The following is a 20934-nucleotide window of genomic DNA, read 5'->3' as shown; positions in this document are numbered from 1 at the left end:
GCTGATGTTATTTTTTCTTAAATTCCCGATTTCTCACTGTGTTTATGTTAATTTGATGATAAAATAATTTGTTGCGCCGACGCAAGCAGAAAAAATTAACGAGTTTGCTTTTTTCCTTACTTTAGTTGAAGGTTATGAAAAAGTAAGGGATTTGTTTGTGAAAACTGAGGTCTAACTAAGGGGTTGATTTTTTATACGTCTGAATGCAAGCTAGCTTTGTGGGACTCTTAGCGCTGGCGCAAGCAGCAAGTTTCACCATCAAAGGTATGAATATGTCTACCCAGCGAGTGGTGCTGGCGAAAATATGTATATATGTATGTTTCTTTCCGTTATTCGGTGAACCTGCATACATACATATATACATTTACCGTTTGAAAAACGGTAATTGAAAATTCGCACTTTCTCACAATAAATTTGGAAAAATTTACAAATCCCTCGTTGGGCGCAGGTGCTCCTGAAATACCTTTCCTTGGATTTTATGCTGGGTGTTCCCCCGTTGGACGCAGCAAATTCTTTTGGTGGCGTCTTGATTCATATAATTCCCTCGTTGTGCAGCGCAGCTTTCAATTACCTTTTGTTTGCTTAATTAGCTTTTAGTTGCTTTACTTTTCACAACTTTAATTTTAAACTTTACTTTTTTACGTAAAAGATATTAAAATTGTTAAGTTAGTTTAATTTCACTTTTTGGTTTTAGTTTTTTTTTTTCCTTGATTTTTGCTGCTGCTTCCCGCGATGGCTGCCAAAAGTTTTTAAAGAAAAGAGGAAGAGACACTTGTCAAATGGATGCAGTGTTGGAAATTGTTACTAATTTCCATGAATTCGAACATGCGGTGTTGCCATTCAAATTTGGCTCGCAAGGACCATGTTGAATTCTAGGGGTGTGCCTGAATGCAAATTGGGAATTATACTCACGCAGGGTATGCATTCCGAATTGATGGGTAAAACTTCCTATCACTTAATTCAGGTTTTTTATTAACAATAACAACTTATGAACTAACAAAGGAAGATGTAATGAATTAAATTTAAAGTAAACCAAACTTCAATGATGAAAGTTAAACCAGATAACTATCGACTTAAGAAAATGTTCGAATTCATGAAATAGGTAACAATTTAGGTAAATCGAAAAATATATAAACGATGATTTATGTTGCTGTATATAGCTATATATGTGCATGAGTGACCCTATGCACATATGTATGTATGTATATCGAATTCACAGGAATGGAACCGGGAGTTTTGGGATTTTGGGAAAAATGTACAAAATGTATAGATTGATGTGAGATACTTATCACGTTGGCTTAGATGTGCTGACGCTGAAGATGTATCCTCTTAAACCTGGTCGTCTTGATGTGACGGCGGTGATTTGCTCAAAATAATACTTCGTTGACTCTGATGTGTCCTCGACGATGGTAGTTGATGAAAGAGGTCGAAAATTAAGTGACAATAGACTATATACTATGCAACACTGGAAGCAATTCCAATGTCGCATTCGAAGTTCCAATTACAGCAGGGATGCTTGTAAAGGAATTTTTTGCAGGGATGCATGGGTGCATGAGCGCAGGTCACGCGAAGACTTTAAGTGACGTAAGTTGCTTAAAGAGCTTATTTTGTTAGCCTTAAAAATGTATATTTAGCTTTTTATTTTTGTCAATCTATCCCTTTTTCTGAAACTATCCTGGCAGCACTGACAGTGACGCATCGAAATTGCTAACATTCGCCACAATATGTTCAGAAATATCTCAACTCAGGAAGGGCTATACATCCATGGTGATTTGACAAAAAATGTTCGATATCAATTTCAAACTATGTACATTACGAAGTACACTTTATTCCTGATTATTTTGTTCATATCTTTTATTGTCTTTCTTTTAACTAATTTCGTAGGACTGGACCCGAATTGGAGGCATATAATTCCACCTGGTCAAAAGAAGGTAATTTCTGAAGGACAGTGCATTGAAGACTGCACAGCTTATGCTTTTCCGACACATGGTATATACATATTTGCAGTGATGATGCGAACTCACAAAATAGGCAAAGAAGTTAAACTGCGACAGGTACATAATCAAATACTTGCAACAATTGTACACGAAAACTATGCAAACACCTAGTAGAAAGAGCTGTCCCAAAGTCAAGACTTGTCTTTAAAATATTTTTTTTTTTAATATATGTCTACTTCTAGAGTGCGTTTGAATGTATTTGAAACTCAACAAGTAAGGAAGTCTAAGTTCGGGTGTTGGTTTTCTGTGCTTAATAGTGTTACAAGGCTGCGCAATAATACATATATGTACATATGGTTATATTCTGAACTAATTTTGCTTCGAGTTATGGCTCCCGAAACATAGAAAATTGCTTAGTCATAAAAGGGGCGGTACCACGCCCATTTTGGAAATTTGAAGTTTTTCCTATTTATTGTTATAAATCCACTTGGGAAATGAAATACCATTGATATGAAGCTCTTTTTTGCAAAGATCTAGCTTATTTTATTCGTCCACAACCCTTTTAAAAATCTTTTATATAAAAGTGGGCGTGGTCCTTAACCTATTTCGTTAATTTTTCTTCAAATTATACCTTATAGTAAAGGCATCATCTCTGCCGAATTTTGTTACGATAGGTTTAACAATTTTTGATTTATGATTAATAATATTTGTAAAATTGATTTTATCACAAGTGGGCGGTGCCACGGCCATTTAAACATTTTTGTTTTCATATTTTTATCAAGAGTCTCAATATCAGTCCACACGTCGAATTTCAACATTCTAGGTGTTTTATTTACTAAATAATTAAGTTTTTTGTGTTTTCCAAAATGTTATATATATAAAAAGTGGGCGTGGTTATCATCCAATTTCGCTCATTTTCAATACCAATCTATTCTGGGTACAGAAAAGCTCGTGTACCAAATTTGGCGAAGATATCTCAATATTTACTCAAGTTATCGTGTTAACGAACAGACGGACGGACATGGGTCAATCAAATTTTTTTCGATACTGATGATTTTGATATATGGAAGTCTATATCTATCTCGATTCCTTCATACCTGTACAACCAACCGTTATCCAATCAAAGTTATAATACCCTGTGTACAAGTACAGCTTGGTATAAAAAGGATGCGCCCTTTTACTATATTTTGTTTTTCATGATTCGATAGCATTTTTTTAAATACCAGCAATAATAATGCGGTGACGTACGTACTAAAAATAGAATAACAGGTTCCCTGTCCCATGTATCATATATGATTCATGTTAGCCATTTTGTATCGTGTCCTATACGCTCGTGTATCATACTAATATGAGCGACCTTAGATATACCTTAGGCTATGGAAATTACTTAAACGTGGTAAGCTATTTCTGTTTTACATATGGGACATGGCTGTAAAGTCTTTGTAAACTGTATACTTAAAAGAAATTAGGTGATTTTCAAATACTTCCTTGAAATTCTTCAAAATTCGTAAACAATTTTTTTGTTGTTTTTGTATTTTTATTTTACTATTATCTTTAAATAGCAATTACGAATCTTGAAAAAAACGTTGAGCGTGGAACACTTTACGAATATGGTACATGGAACCTCATAATGAAACGAACGTACGATTTTTATACTCAGCTGAGCAGAGCTCACAGAGTATATTAATTTTGTTCGCATAACGGTAGCCCGTAGCGGCATAAACTAGTCGAGATAGATATAGACTTCTATATATCAAAATGATCTGGGCGAAAAAAGAAATTAGCCATGTTCGTCCGTCCGTCTGTCCGTAAACACGATAACTTGAGTAAATTTTGAGGTATCTCAAAGAAATATGGTATGTAAGTTCCCGGGCACTCATCTCAGATTGCTATTTAAAATGAACGAAGTCGAAATTTCGAAAAACCGAAAAAGTGCGATAATTCATTACCAAAGACGGATAAAGCGATGAAACTTGGTAGGTGGGTATACCTTAAGACGCAGAATAGAAAATTAGTAAAATTTTGGACAATGGGCGTGGCACCGCCCACTTTTAAAAGAAGGTAATTTAAAAGTTTCGCAAGCTGCAATTTGGCAGCTGAGTATGTAATGTTCGGTTACACCACAACTTAGCCGTCCTTACTTGTTCATAATGTATGTTTACTGCTGTGTGGACTAAACCAAGCATTTTTAGTCCATTCATATATTTAAGGAAATTGGTAACAATAATTAATATCTACTACATATCGTTGCCTAAATGCCAGAGCAATTAATATGTTGCACATTTTAGGAGTCTTTGATTATTCTGCACATTCTGTTATAGTTCGAATCGCTGAACTTTCAAATAAATAACTCATTTATTCTATATAGCAAAATGTCCTTCATTCACAATCAAATTACGCGCGTACTTTACGTATATCGTGTTAAAATCAAACAGTTTGATTATTCCTCAGCTTGCGCTGCTTTTATACCCTCTGCTGCCTCGTTCGCATATTTCCCCGTGGGTCTAGAATTTTCACGCATTGCCTTCTCGACCAGCTGCTTATTTGTCTTCTAGTTATATGCGTGTACACGTGTGAGTAATAACTTCTGCTCTTAAGTTATGATGACATGTGTGTGTTTGTGAAAAAATCTCTTCGCTTTTAGCTTCGCTGTTTACACGTATGTGTGGCTGCTTGCTTGTATGTTTACATGTACGTATGTGTTGCTTGCTTTGCTGTTGTGCATTTATTTACTAGCATCATAGTGATGTACCGAAATGCTATACTCACCCACAACTTTTCCAAATGAAACATTTTTTTGCGCTTCATAGTTTGTCAATGGTTTGTATACAGTAAGCAACATCGTTGATCAATTTTTCAACATTGTATTGGCCTTCCCAGTTACACTGAAATTCCGGGGACAAACCTTTCTTTCGTCGTGGGTTGTATAACAGCACCCAATCTCCTTACAAAAAACCTTCCGATTTAATTGTTTATCGTATCTCATCACTCATAATCGTAGTTCATTGGCTTACAAAATCATGTAGTTCTCTGATTTATTCCTCCAAGACACATTAAATTTCTTTCCGCATCGGCATTTATCCCAAACTTCAAGTCAGCTGGCAGTCGAAGGTGATTACCAAAAATTCCCTTTGCGGGAGTTTGGCCCGTTGTCTCATGGACTGCCGCTCGGTAAGCCATCAAGATTAAGGATATGTGTTTATCCCACTCTTTAAGGCACTTGACCACTATTTTCCTTCAACGCTCCTCGAAGGTTCTATTGAATTGTTCCATCCTACCATCGCACAGTGTTCCGTGTAGAACAAGCTAGCTGGACAAAAACAAATTTTTTATTCCAAGAATATTGTAATGGAAAATGAAAAAAAAAAAACAACAAAATAACGGGATTTTTGCACAAATTTGTTTTTTTCGCTTATTATATCTTGAGTAATTGAAGTATGTAAGCTGGAGTGGCCATAATTTGCGTTGATTAATTTACAAAAATAGTGTTGAATATTACTTTTCTTAATACTTTTAATTAAACACTTTTGCATGATTTTTGTGATGGATTCTAAACTCGAATGTAAGTTGAATTTTTTAATAGTAATCTTTTCGCAATTAGAATATTTGTAATATATTTAAGATTCCGTTATTAGGAAGAAAAGGTACGCCAAATGTTACATATGTTATAGTCCCAAGTATTTTCTAATAGTCGAAAGAAAAAACCATTGCGAATTCTTTGCACATCTATTTTTAATTTTTTTGTTTGTAGATTTAGTATTAACCATACCAAGAATGGAGTTTTTTGAAATTTGTTTCAAATATTCGAAATAATCGAGAAATGAGGAGCTATTGAGTTGTATTTTACTTAAGGCAGATTTAAGGGAAGTAGCTGAGGATTCGTTAAGAAATTTATGTCAACAAATTTCCAATTCGTCCAACATCGATGAGAAATGGAACAGCTCTGGAAGACATCGGGAGCGATTTTGTAATAAAAACTCGGAGTGGCTTTCGGGAACAGATTTCAAGTTTACAATTACGATGGATTCAAGGTTGCCATCAGAGCAACCAGCTTCGTCTTCAGGTAACCCAGGACCCTGAAGACCACAGAAGGACGTCCTGCTTTCCAGCAAACGTTGTCGAGTGAACGACCTACTGCAATCCAGAAGTGCTGATGAGTTAGTTTGTGTGGCAAAAGTATCAACGCGGATGTCCGGCAACAGGAATATTGCTAATATTATAAAAAGTTCACAAAAAACGACGAATAAGGTAACATGTGAGCAAGATGCAAGATGCTTGAGCAGTGTAGAAGCTTTGGCATACTATGTAGACAGCAAGTCGACGACTCATGGGTACAAGACGACTCGGAAGTGGAGTATCAAGGCAGGTTTATCCATCATTTTATAGTTTAAGAAAAGCTAGGGCAGAATGCTACCCAAATTAGATTGATGTGGGTGAAACAAGTGCTGAAATTAAAGTTCAAGCCGTATTAGATAAAATCCTCTACCTTCTTCTACGATGTATTGTCGTCCAATTAAATTTATTTTCTCTAAGGATACAAAAGATTTTATTGTTTCTGAAATGAACAAAGTTTTAGAGGAGGTAAATGCTTTGTTGCCAAGAAAGTACTTTCTCGAAGAATGCGAGGTTTCTGTAAATCACAACATGCTCCTAACAATGATTGACGGAAAAGTTTGCAATGCTTTGACTGAAACTCCAAAAGATATTAATGATGAGACACGGGTTTTTATGCCTAACCGAGATGATCTTGATTTTGGCTTGTCTACTCTCCATGCCTGGATAAGATGTTTTGAATGCTTGCTTCACATAAGTTATCGCCTCGAAGTAAAAAAATCGCAGCTTAAGAATGAGGCAGATAAAGAGAGTGCTAAGCAACGTTCCAACGAAATCCAGAATAAATTTAAAAGTGAACTTGGATTGATAGTAGATCAACCAAAACCAGGATTCGGCAATATCAATGATGGTAATACTAAAAAAATAAAAATAAATGTAAGGCGCTATAACCTCCGAAGAGATCTAAGGCCGACCTTCTCTCCAATTTGCGTTCGTGCTCCTCTTGATTTTCCCTACAAATTGGCCGGACGGGATCTACATGTTTTATGCCGACTCCGAACGGTATCTGCTAGGCAGATAAGTCTTCACTGAGAGCTTTTCATGGCAGAAATACATTTGGAGCGCTTGCCAAACACTGCCGAGGGGCGACCCCGCTTAGAAAAATTTTCTTCTAATTGAAAAATCTTATTTCTAAAATGTTGATGTTGCTTTGTCCGGGAGTTGAACCCAGGGCATACGGTGGGGTAGGCGGAGCACGCTACCATCACACCACGGCGGCCGCCATGATGTTAATACTGCTCGAAGGTTTTTCGAAAATTCTAAGGCTAGTGCTGAGATTACGGGATTGGATGTAACGCTCATCAAAAGATTCGATACTCTCCTTCGCGCATTAGCATCTGGGTATAATATCAATATCCAAAGATTTGAGATATTTGCGAGTGAGACTATTCAACTATACATAGATCTCTATCCGTGGTTTTATATGCCTGCTTTACAGTTCATAAAATCTTAGTGCATAGTACTGATATTATAAAATCAGCAATTTTGCCTATTGGTCAACTTTCTGAAGAAGCACAAGAAGCCAGTAACAAAGATTTGAGACGATTCAGGGATGATAACACACAAAAGCAGTCGCGTGTAGCCACGAATAGAGATCTTATGAATATGTTACTTATAAAATCGGGTCCCTTAGTTAACAGCTTAAGGGAGATACCCAAGAAAAAATTTAAAAGCCTGACTTCAGAAGTCTTGCATTTACTGTCCTCCGATAATGTTGAGGAGTCAATAAATACCCCAGCTGTTTCAAGCTTTCACAGTAATGATGCTCATGACTATTCCACAAGTGACTCATCGAATGACAGTGACTATAATGAATATAATTATAAAAGAAAACTTACGCTATAACTTTTTCCTTGATCAGTATGTAGTAAAGTAAAGTAAAAAGAAGTAAAATTTTAGAAAAAAATAAGAAAAAAGGCACATATGGCTGAAAAAATATTATACTTGTAATAAATGACTACATATGAAACTGAAAATATAAGAAAATAATTTTGTCCAGATAGCTTGTTCTACAAGAAACACTGTGCGTCGGCTTGAGGATGCAATGCAGTTGTCCGAGTTTTTCGAATGCCCACTGCCTGCATTATTTTTTCGTCCATACGAGATTCAATCTTAGATGCTATTTAGTGTTAATAATTTTGTATTGGAATGTTATCAAAACGTATCGATTTGTTATAGAAAAGTCATCGGTTTGTTAAGTTATCTATGTGGTGTAGAAAAGTTATCGATTTATTATCGAAAATCTCTCTATTTTTTATCGATATGTTATGAAAAATTAATCGAGTTTATATCTAAAAGTTATCTATTTGTTATCGGCGTGTTATAGATTTGTTTTCGAAAAATTTCCGACCTGATTTCGGACAGTTTTCGATCTTTTCTGGTAATGTAATCGATTGTTCACGGGTGTTATCGATTTGTTACTGACGGCTCATCGGTTTGTTATGAAACAATATTAATTCGATGACGCATCGGGTTACAGATGACAAGCCCATAAGAAACCAATAAGAAGGCTATAGCAAGCCAGTAACTCGTACTCACGCCATTTTTATATGAACTATTCCCCTTTCAAAGGGTATACTTTTAAAAGCTCTCTAATGCAAGGTGAATGTTTTAAAATTTCAAGCTCATTTTCGTCACGGAAAAACAAATATTTATTAACTTTTGACACTTCGCTTTCGGCGTAACTATTAGTTGTTTGCTTATAATTTGATTTAAATTATAGCTTTAAGTACAATTTTGCTGCTCACTCAGTTTTCGACCTTAATAGTACTTCGGGCATAATGTCCTAACAGTTCGAGTTCTAATGAACCAACTAACCTTTTATATTATAATTGCAGATTCGACATACTGAAGAGCTTCCTCCAATAGCAATGGACGCCAACATCGACTCTGCATACCAAGACTTCCGTCTCCTGCCAACACCAGTACAGGCTATGCCTGGTGATCGACTCATTGCCGAGTGCATTTATGACAGTTCGTCACGGAAAGCAATTACTCTTGGTAAGTAGTTTTTTTATACGTCTTGTCAATATATTGGGTATGTGTCGAATGCATATTTTCATTTTTCATTTTTATTTTGGCACTGTAAAGGTGATATTAAAAGTAACAGTGAATCGCTTGTGAGCGTCTTAAGAAGGTCAATGGCCGCGAAATTTAATCCTTTGCAAATACTTCGCTTCCTCGCTTTTTAGGCCAACTACGAAGTTCTCCACAAGTACAGCCCGATAAAATTTGCACGTGGGTTCAACTATTTTTAATCTACATCGCGTAAAGTGAAGGCAGTCGCTCAATACTTATATTTAAGAATTCATGAGCTTAACACCGGCTTATAATAATTGAATTTCAATTATAAGACGGTGTTAAGCTCATGAATTCTTAAATATAAGTATAAACTGAACACACCATTAAACAAACATACATAAATATGTAAAACTGAGCCCGAGTTTACAAAGCTTCTCATTCGCTACGAAGAAGAACTTTACAAAAACAAATCTACATGGCACACAAATTAATATAGAGACAAAATGTCTCAATTGTGTTGTTAGTATAGAAATGAGAAAAGCTGAATAAGCATGAAAACAAATACCAGCAGGAGAGCCTAGTGGTTAAAGGCAAATGCAGTTTCACCATGTGATTCATGGTTCGAATCCCGGTGAAACCTTTGATAACATTACAAAATTGCTTGATGATGATTACGTTGGCGGTTTTCGAAATGGTTTCATCGCAATATGACAGTAAATGTTTCTTTCTTTTCAGTTTCTCTTAAAAAACACAATAATTGAAATTCAATTATTATAAGCCGGTGTTAAGCTCATGAATTCTTAAATATAAGTATAAACTGAACACACCATTAAACAAACATACATAAATATGTAAAACTGTGCCCGAGTTTACAAAGCTTCTCATTCGCAACGAAGAAGAACTTTACAAAAACAAATCTACATGGCACACAAATTAATATAGAGACAAAATGTCTCAATTGTGTTGTTAGTGTAGAAATGAGAAAAACTGAATTAAGCATGAAAACAAATACCAGCAGGATAGTCTAGTGCTTAAAGGCAACTGCAGTTTCACCATGTGATTCACGGTTCGAATCCCGGTGAAACATTTGATAACATTACAAAATTGCCTGATGATGATTACGTTGGCGGTTTTCGAAATGGTTCCATTGCAATATGCCAGTAAATGTTTCTTTCTTTTCAGTTTCTCTTAGAAAACATAATAATTGAAATTCAATTATTATAAGCCGGTGTTAAGCTCATGAATTCGTAAATATAAGTGTAAACTGAACACAACATTAAACAAACATACATAAATATGTAAAACTGAGCCCGAGTTTACACAGCTTCTCATTCGCAACGAAGAAGAACTTTACAAAAACTAATCTGCATGGCACACAAATTAATATACACCCAAAAAAAGTTATCATCAAGGCGATGCCATCTAGGCATCAATGTGCAATTTTTCCTTATCTTTTTTTCGTCATCAATGATCTTATATTATTGACATTTTCGAAATTTAGTTTGATACTTGTATTTGTCAAGTTAATAGACTACATACAAGTGTAATGCGTTTTATAATCAATCTAGTATTAAATGTTATCATAATGAAACTAGGAAATTTATACAGGTATTATTTGTATACATTTTAAGGGCGAAACAAATATTTTCCATGGGCAAATCAATAGTCAAGATATAAAATTGATACTTTTAATTATACTTTTTATAATATTTATCGTTGCATTGATACCACGAAAATGATACCGTTCATAGTTTCATTTTTTCACATCGTGTATTAAAATGATAGTGATACTTTTTTTTTTGAGTGTAGAGACAAAATGTCTCAATTGTGTTGTTAGTGTAGAAATGTGAAAAACTAAATTAAGCATGAAAACAAATACCAGCAGGATAGCCTAGTGGTTAAAGGCAACTGCAGTTTCACCATGTGATTCACGGTTCGAATCCCAGTGAAACCTTTGATAACATTACAAAATTGCCTGATGATGATTACGTTGGCGGTTTTCGAAATGAATCCATCGCAATATGCCAGTAAATGTTTCTTTCTTTTCAGTTTCTCTTGGAAAACATAATAATTGAAATTCAATTATTATAAGCCGGCGTTAAGCTCCTGAATGCTTAAATATAAGTATAAACTGAACACACCATTAAACAAACATACATAAATATGTAAAACTGAGCCCGAGTTTACAAAGCTTCTCATTCGCAACGAAGAAGAACTTTACAAAAACAAATCTACATGGCACACAAATTAATATAGAGACAGCATGTCTCAATTGTGTTGTTAGTGTAGAAATGAGAAAAACTGAATTAAGCATGAAAAAAAATACCAGCAGGATAGCCTAGTGGTTAAAGGCAACTGCAGTTTCACCATGTGATTCACGGTTCGAATCCCGGTGAAACCTTTTACAAAATTGCCTGATGATGATTACGTTGGCGGTTTTCGAAATGGTGCCATCGCAATATTCCAGTAAAAGTTTCTTTCTTTACAGTCGCTCAAAATTTACCTCGTACTTGATAAGGGATAAATGGAACGAGTTCACTAAAATTTTTTATTTGGACTAACGTTTCGTTTTTCTCCTAGATGGGTAGTCTGTTCACCTCGTAGTGTAAATGTTGTTCACGTGTCATAAGGAGGCATCCTGTGGCAGTTCTGAGCATCGTGTTTTGGCAGGACTTCAGCGTAGCATATGAGGGGCTAGCCAATTGCGTTATAAATAGCAGCGTTTCTTTGTCATTGCACCAGAAGGGATTTTTTTCAATTGCGGTTACATTTGCATGGAAGTGTATACTGTGGGTGTGTTCGAGGTTCAGTAGTTACCGCAGTGTTAGTTTTTATGACAGAGATTTTTTCATTATGATTTACGTTGAACTAAAATTAAACTACAAAAGTTTAATTTCTAATCTCGAACTGTGCTTTGGAAGCTCACTTTCAAAACGCGTTTTGTTGCTTATGGTCCAATACCAAGAAAAATTATTTATTTTGGTATATGGTGTAATAGATTACAATTGATAAATAATAACTACGAATTTTACGCTGATGTCGTTTCTCAATTCCTTTTAAATGTTATTAAACGGGTCTATAGGTATCACTTTTTACATTTTTTTAGTGTTTTAGGGTGAACTTTCAATTCGAACGCGTTTCAGCTAAAGGCGAACATTAGCATTTCGAGACATCAATATGCTTCTGGTAAATAAATGCACAAAAACAACAAAGCAAGCAGCCACACAAACATGTAAAAAGCGAAGCTAAGAACGAAGAGAATATTTCACATACATACAGTCAGCAGCTAAGAGCGAGGAAGAAAGAGAAACAGTCACACATCTGTAATCATCACCTAAGAGCAGAAGTTATCACTCCCGCATATAACAAGAAGACAAACGTGAATATCATATGGAGAAATGAGAAATAAATAAGCATGGATGGAGGCAACTGTGATATAAATAAACATGAATGAGGCAACTGAGAGTACAAAAGCAGCGCAAGCTGAGAAATAATACGCTTTAAGTGAAGTACGCGAGTATTTTGATTGTGAAGTAGTGATATAAAGAACATTTTGCTATACTGAATATTTGAATTATTTGTTCGACCATTCAGCGATTCGAACTATGTATAACAAGGTGCAGAATAGTCAAGAATTCCTAAAATTCTCTACAATATTATTAATTGATGGATATGCTTTATATTTAATATCAAATAAAAGCCCAGAAATCCATAAAAGATAACTTCAAAAAAATCTCATCACAGTTGCGGAAATTATAAATAAGGCGGAAGCTCCGCCTTTGCGAAGGTCACCAACATCGCCAATTCACATTAAAATGGTAAAAATAATTTCTAAGCCTGAAGGATAAAAATGTAAGGCGTGATAACTTCCGAAGAGATTTTACGTCGAGCCTCTCTTCCAATTTGGTTCGTCCTCCAAATTGGCGGGACGGGCCCTACTCGTTTTATGCCGACTCCGAACGGCATCTGCAAGGCAGATGAGTTTTCACTGAGAGCTTTTCATTGTAGAAATACGCTCGGAGTACTTTCCAAACACTGCCGAGGGCGACTCCGCTTAGAAAAATTGTCTTCTAATTGAAAAACCTTGTTTCTAAAATACTGATGTTGCTTTTTTTCCGGGGCGTCAACCCAGGGTCTTCGGTGTGGTAGGCGGAGCATGCTACCATCACACCACGCCGGCCGTCTGAAAGATAGAATAAATAAAATAAATAAATGTAAGGCGCGATAAACTCCGAAGAGATTCTAGGCCAAGTTTATCGTCCAATTTTCGTCGTGCTCCCTTTGGTTTTTCCTACAAATTAGCGGGACGGGATCTACATGTTTTATGCCGACTCCGAACGGCAGATGAGTTTTCTCTGAGAAGCTTTTCTTGGCAGAAATACACTCGGGTTGCTTGCCAAATCACTGCCGAAGGGCGACCCCGCTTGTTGATGTACTTTGCCCGGTGCGTGAACCCAGGATATTCGGTGAGGTAGACGGGGCACGCTACCACCACTCAACGACGGCCGCTGAAAGGATAGGCAATGGCGTAATGCCAATACATACATAGGCGCTGAACGTCATGCTTTCAAACATATCGTTTAAACCACTTTCTGTTGATTTCGAATTGTAAAGAATTTATTAGGTATCAGCTTTATGCCTAGTTTTTTAGTGCGAGTTTAATCTCCAGTTAAAGTTGACTAGTTTAACCTTGTCACTTTCTTTGATAGCATAAAATTTTGCTGCTCATCTCAGCTTAAGCGGCCGAAGTGGCAGGGTTAACTCTAGTCAACTTTAATTTGGTTAATTTGAACTTTAACTGGATTTTAAACTCGCACTGAAAAACCCGGTCTTACTATATTTTTTTTGTTATTAAAATCACGCTCCCACTGTCATAGTTACTCCTAATTGTATGCATACAATTTAGTCATTAATATCAAACTGTTTGGATTGGTGGTAGTTCTATTGTAGATATGTCCTTTTATGTTACACTAGTATAGGGGTCAAAGTAGTGTTCCCTAAACCTTTTATTTCAAAAAAGAATATTTAAAGCACAGAAACGACAACGGAAGTTATTTGCCAACTGTATTAAGTTTTTTTTTTTCAGGTGGCCTGACCATGAAAGAGGAAAGTTGTACGGCACTAACAATTTATTATCCCCGCCAAAAGGAGCTTACAACGTGCCATTCTCTACCAAGTTTACCTACAGTGCTACATTCGCTAGGAATTACAGAACTTGCAACGTAAGTTTACATTTTTATTATATATTTAAGAGGTATTGTTAATAGAGACAGCTAAAGTACCCAATGTGTACTACCCATCTCATTTCTTATACGATACCAAAAACTAGCTGAAATCACACTCTAAAAAAGTTTGAGGTATCAAGACACCATAACTGCAGATCCAGAAATTACCGTTAGGTTCGCTAATGAGACACTATTTAAGTAAAATAGGTTGCGTTCCAGTCGAGTATGTATATGAAAACTGCATTTCTAGAATTACAAATACACCTTCAAAATCTAGAGTCAGAGGAGAACTCCCCTTTCTTAGTAGCTTGAGGCACATATGAACTATACGCAGTTGCACATGGCACACGGGGGATATTAATTTACACGGTACATACGGCGTAAACTAGCCGATATAAATATATCAAAATGCTCATGGTGAAAAAGGAATTAATTAAAATATGTCAGTCCGTCCGCCTGCACGATAAGTTAAGTTGAACTGGCCAGTCAATAAAGACCTCACATTGACTGAAAATGTCCATAGTATTAACAGAATTTGTTTGACGACCCCAATCAAATGCCATAACTTATGTTGTAGAAAAGCGGCGTCTTTTCGTCGGCAAATACTAGACATTTGTAGGACCTAGTTTAATTGCTGCCTCGAGATCTGGCAACTTTGCCGCCCCTAATAGCTGGAGCCGAACACAGAACTTGCTCAATGTTACTTCCTGCAGCTAGCACTTCCTACGCATAGTATGTCCATTGTGCGCCTTAAGTCTTCTCTCTTCAGAAGGTTTGGCACATGCACTTAGAAATGTGTAAACGCCGCGCTTCTGTCCACTCCTTTCCTGCGATCATATGAAACTTCTGTCTCCTTTTGATTTCTCCCAAACGGATTGTGACGTCTATCGTCGATGCAGCGACTGTTGCATCCTCCTTTGCCAACTCATCGGCCTTTTCGTTACCTTCTATCCCAGGAAAAATGAATGGTCCGGCCCGAGCGAAGTTTTTCCAATGCTTCGTTGCATTCCAGAACCAGTGTTGCCATTTTAGCTTTTTTCAAGCTAGACTTAGCTTTCTTCTCCGTTTAGCTTGAGAAATTTCGAGTAGGCAGAAATTAAGGCTTAGTAATTTAATTAGAGTAACATCAACCTAATATCCTTTTCGTTCCGTGTGTTTTCCACTCGACTGGATTGGTTGTTTCATCTGCTTCGAAACTGCTTCCGAGCGAAATCAAATTTTTATTTCAGAAACATTTAGACAAAAGTTCTATGCAATGATGGGTAAGGCTTAAAGCCCATATGAAATAACACTTACGTAAGAATTATTATTGGCCATAAGGTAGAATATAATAAATTTATTATAAGGCGTATGGAGCAGAGAAAATAAGGCGTACTTATATTAGGCCTTGTTAAAAGATAATACATTCTGCCTTAGAACCTTTTATATAAGGCTTGTAGCTTCCCCAAAATCAGGCTTACATAAGCTATAATACAATAAATAAAAATCGATTATATGGCTTATACACGAGGTTGAATAAGGATTGGTATACCATAGTATAACCTAATTATAAGTTTTATTGCACATATACAATTGCTTGGACTTATAATAAGACTTCATTTGACTTAAAAGTTTTGTATTCATATTCATAATAATTTATTTCAGAACTTTATTTAACCGGGGATCGCACATCGGCAGTGGTTCGCCAGCCCAAAAAATGTAACGAAAATATTGTAACGAATTTACTGCAATTCCCCTTATTTGCAATCTTCTGCCAGCCATCGTATCGCTAAATTCTTGAATAAATAACTCCAATATTGAATAACGGAAAAATGGCCTTTATTAAAGTACTTCACAATAACACTTATACTTTGCAACTAGCTTGCTTAATAACCAAACTGACTGATAGCTTAAATGAAACTGATCTATTGCCCGACAGATAGCGTGCTTAACTTAAACTGCTCCTAGCGCCTCTACTCTGTGATTTCCTCGTGGCATCTTCTAGGCGCTTCCAGAATTTACTTAGTTACTGCCATATAATTATAACTACAGATGCACGTATATAGCTTCTCATATGCGTGTATTTGTGAGCGAAACTTCCACACTTACAATTGCATACTTTTGGGAGCATCTCAGATAAGATATCTGCATTGTTTGTGCATCTCTTCTCTGCTGCGTGTACGTACATATGTGTAGACATAATGATTTATTCGTTTACGTATGTACATACAAGTGTAGCAGCTTGCTTCATTGTTGTTGTGGCTTTATTTACTTAGTATCAGATTAGTAATGGGAGTATCACTTAGTGTCACTAATATTCGTCACACTGCTCTCCACCTAAGTCTGATCGTTCCGATCACACAAATTCCCGATCCAAACGCTGCTAGCATCTCCAAATGTACCACTCTTCTACTTCGTGGTTTCCCCTTTGTACGGGCCTTCCCAACTGCGCCGAAGTTTGGATGGAACACTTTTCCGCCGGTGAGGGTTGTATAGCAGTACCAGATCTCCCTCCAAGAAACCTTCCGAATTAAAGTTCTTGTCATGCCAGTGTTTGATCTTACTACTCATTACCCTGAGCCGTTCTCTCACACTCTGTTGTTTGGCCAATGAACTACTTCGTAGAGCTTGCGCTTGGCGGATTGGCTTCGCATAATCAGTATCGTTCCCACGTTTCACAACAGTAGTGCACTCCTTCTTGAAACTACCCTCGCATTTTTTCTGGAAAATTCATTGCTTCGTTTTTGTGCGTCCATTAGGTTTTGTCAATGCCAGTGTTTCTCTCGCAGGTACTTTTGATTTTGCTTTATTTGGCCCATTCGATCTATCTACCCTTGCCTTTGACTTTCGTGGGCTTTGTCGAGTATTCTCCACCAGTACTCGATTACTACTGAACCCTTTCTGCAAACTGAAGTTAAGTGGTATATCCTGGTTCTTATAACGCATCACCCTTCTCTGTATATCGATCTTGATGTCATGGTCAACCAAGAAGTCCACTCCCAATATGACTTCATCAACGATCTCCGCCGCAACGAATTTGTGTAGAACTGTGAACTTTCCAATCAAGACTTCACATACCACTTCTCCCTGGACTTGGTTATACTCGCCAGTGACCGTACGCAACCTTGCTGCAGGTAACGGTTTTACTCTCCTCTTGACCAAGTCAGATCGGATTAAGGAATGAGATGCACCCATATCTACAGTCAGAACACGTTCTTTGCCATCCACATTCCCTCTGACGGTAAGACTACTCGATTTTCTTCCAATTTGCGAGACAGATATCACAGGACATTCAACGGCTAGATCTAGCTCTCCATTTTTACATCTGGCACGCTGTTGCTCATCTCCTTCCGCTTTGCGTTTACGATCACTCACCTTGTTGGAACTGTTAGGGTTGGTGTTGCAATAACGCGCAATATGCCCTGGCTTTCCACACTTAAAGCATTTGACTGCATCATTATTCTTCTGCTGCGTACCCTTCAATACATCCAAAATTGCGTCTACCCAGTCTGGCATTTCCACCTCCACGCGATGAGCTTTGTACGCTGGCTTACTCAAAAGTGATGCTGTTTCTGAGTCAGTGCATGCAATACCGTTTCAGCAAATGTTAGGTTTGGATTCGCATATGTAGCCCGCTTCGCTCCACATCTCGTATGCCATTTATGAAACATTGGATTTTTACCCTTTCCGTGTATTCCACGGGTGCGTCCGCATTCGAAAGATGAGCCAATCTTTCAATATCTGAAGCAAATTCCTGCAATGTCTCATTTGCTTTTTGGTAGCGGTTTGGCAACTCTATTTGGTGTATCTGCTTCCTGTGTTCTCTTCCGTATCGCCTCTCTAGAGCGCTCATCAATGTTTCGTAGTTGTTCCGCTCTCCCTCAGGAATAGTCTGTAGAATTTCAGCAGCAGATCCTTTCAATGCCACGAATAGTGCAGCAACTTTATCTTCAGCACTCCAGTTGTTCACTACTGCGGTCTTCTCAAACTGAATCTTAAACACCTGGAAAGGAACCGAACCGTCAAAGGATGGTGTTTTTACCTTTGGATTACTCGCTGAAACAGCTGGGCGATTTAGTTGTAACTGCTCCATACGAACCTTCAAATCATCGACTTCTGCCTGAAATTGAGCGATTTTTGCATCCTGCGCCTCCAGCTTTGATGTTACCCTAGCTTCCTGTGCTTCTAACTGCGAAGACATTTGCGCCACCTGCAATGATAAGCGCTCCTCTTGTTCTTCCTTCTTGGATGTTATGCGTATCTCCTGCGATTCCAGTTGGGATGCCATATATGTCTTCTGCTCTTCCCGTTGTGATGACATATTTGTGGATATTTGTGACGACATTTCTGAAATGCCCGTTTCTTGTATCTCCAATTGTGATGCCATATATGTTTTCTGTTCTTCCAGTTGGGATGCAATTTGCGACGACATTGATGTTACTATCGATGTTTGTGCAGATATTGCAGCCAATATCATGTTCAAGTCTGTGCTGGTAACTGTCTGCGATGTTTCTTCCATTTTTGTTGTTTCCTCGCCATCAAGATGGAAGTCATACTCTTCCACGTCAATTCCTTCTAATTCCATTGCCTGTCGTAGTCGTTCCTGAAGTTCTAAATTAATACCGGTTGTATTCAATATACGGCTCTCCAACTCCGTTTTCATTTGCTGGATCTTCAATTCACTTAACTTTGGCATGTCCAAGTTGTATTCGAAGTCTTCGGAATTTATTCCACAATTCCTCTTCTGACACCAATTGTAATGAATTTACTGCAATTCCCCTTATTTGCAATCTTCTGCTAACGTTCGTATCGCTAAATTCTTGAATAAATAACTCCAATATTGAATAACGGAAAAATGGCCTTTATTAAAGTACTTCACAATAACACTTATACTTTGCAACTAGCTTGCTTAATAACCAAACTGACTGATAGCTTAAATGAAACTGATCTATTGCCCGACAGATAGCATGCTTAACTGAAACTGCTCCAAGCGCCTCTACCGCTGGTGCTTTTATACTCTGTGATTTCCTCGTGGCATCTTCTAGGCGCTTCCAGAATTTACTTAGTTACCGCCATATAATTATAACTACAGATGCACTTATATAGCTTCTCATATGCGTGTATTTGTGAGCGACCCTTCCACAATTGCATACTTTTGGGAGCATCTCAGATAAGATATCTGCATGTGTTTGTGCATCCCTTCTCTGCTGCGTGTACGCACATATGTGTAGACATAATGATGTATTCGTTTACGTACATACAAGTGTAGCAGCTTGCTTCATTGTTGTTGTAGCTTTATTTACTTAGTATCAGATTAGTGATGGGAGTATCACTTAGTGTCACAAATATTCGTCACAATATTTTCTTCAAAAATGCATTTACCAGATGTCATTTCTCACATATCTTTTGGAGTCTATATTAAACACCAAAAACATGAAAAAGAGGTTCTCAGACAGTATGGAATGTAGGTTAACATCTTTATGGGGTCCTTAAAATTACAAAAAGTAAAATTCCCTATAGAAAATAATTTTATTGGTGTTCTTATTTTCAAACATATTACGAAAACTTATAGACTATAGTGTAGTTTTTTTTATCATGTATCGCTTTTAAATTAAAACACAGATAGCATCTGCTAACTATTTTTTTTTTATATTTTATGGAATTGGAGTAAAAATTAATTAAAATTTTTTTGTTCTGTTTTGCCTTTTATGAAAAAAAATTAATAAAACGCATAAAAAGTTGCCTTAAACATATTTATTTAGCCTGTTTTAGCTTTTTATTTTTGTCAATCTAGACTTTTTTCTGAAAAAGTTCTGGCAACACTGCATATCAGTGATCTTTTGACTATTAACTAAAAAAAGTTTAAAAAGCTCAAGACATGCAACGAAAATGTTAAAACGAAGATGAGCAAAATTGGAAAGAGACATGTTAGCGGTGAAACAAAAACAAAATACAAACAACATTATAATAACAAATATATCGAAATTATAAAATATTGATTTGAAAGAGATCATAATCAAAATAGCCCCACAAGTAAATGACAATATGTATGACAAAAGTTAATATACTAGACACACATTATCAAAACGAAAACAAAAAAATTCAAAACGTATCCAATTACTGTTAAAATGAATAATGAAGAATTTAAGACCAAATGTCTTGAGTTTCGAAAATGAAAAGAAATCATTGACATTAATAAAATAATTTCAAATGCAAATATGCGTGGGAAAAACATCAATATACATCAGCTTATGGAGGAAGGAATTAGCAGGCTTTTCAAAAAGGTAAAAGAAGAAGCAAAAGCAAAAAGCTATAAAGAGGTCTGGAAGGATGCAAAAATACTAGTGCGAAAAGATGATTAGTGCAACCATACCAATCGAAGAAATTGAAGATTTAAAAATTTAAACGAATAAATTACTATTAATAGTACATATGAATACATTAGTTCTTATTAAACGTTGATGACCAATTTTAATCTATGTAATAATGAAATAATGCAAGTTACCATAATGCATAGGGTAAATGAACTTTCATTTTCTAATAGCGATGAAAACATCAATATAATCTACCTTAAGATTCATCCCCAGTAGGTTAGTGGGCTTAGAATATACCCGCTGCAGGTATGCCTGTCGTAGGAGGCGACTAAAATAAAAAATTGA

The 20934-nt window shown here is 36.5% G+C and overlaps 1 protein-coding gene across 5 annotated transcripts in view; it reads left to right on the top strand.

Moving 5' to 3' along the window:
* olf413 (DBH like monooxygenase olf413) overlaps positions 1 to 20934 on the top strand; it is a 945383-nt gene that overhangs the window by 780771 nt on the left and 143678 nt on the right. For all 5 annotated transcript variants that reach the window (XM_067787443.1, XM_067787440.1, XM_067787441.1 and 2 more), the window contains 3 exons: positions 1885 to 2054; positions 8888 to 9050; positions 14158 to 14293. In XM_067787443.1, coding sequence (XP_067643544.1) covers positions 1885 to 2054; positions 8888 to 9050; positions 14158 to 14293 — 469 coding nt within the window. The remainder of the gene's footprint in view (positions 1 to 1884; positions 2055 to 8887; positions 9051 to 14157; positions 14294 to 20934) is intronic.

Source organism: Eurosta solidaginis, chromosome 5, assembly GCF_040869045.1.
Source record: "Eurosta solidaginis isolate ZX-2024a chromosome 5, ASM4086904v1, whole genome shotgun sequence".
NCBI classification, from domain to species: Eukaryota; Metazoa; Arthropoda; class Insecta; order Diptera; family Tephritidae; genus Eurosta; species Eurosta solidaginis.
The sequence above is the reverse complement of the archived record's forward strand: the minus strand, read 5'-3'. Positions and strand labels throughout refer to the sequence as shown.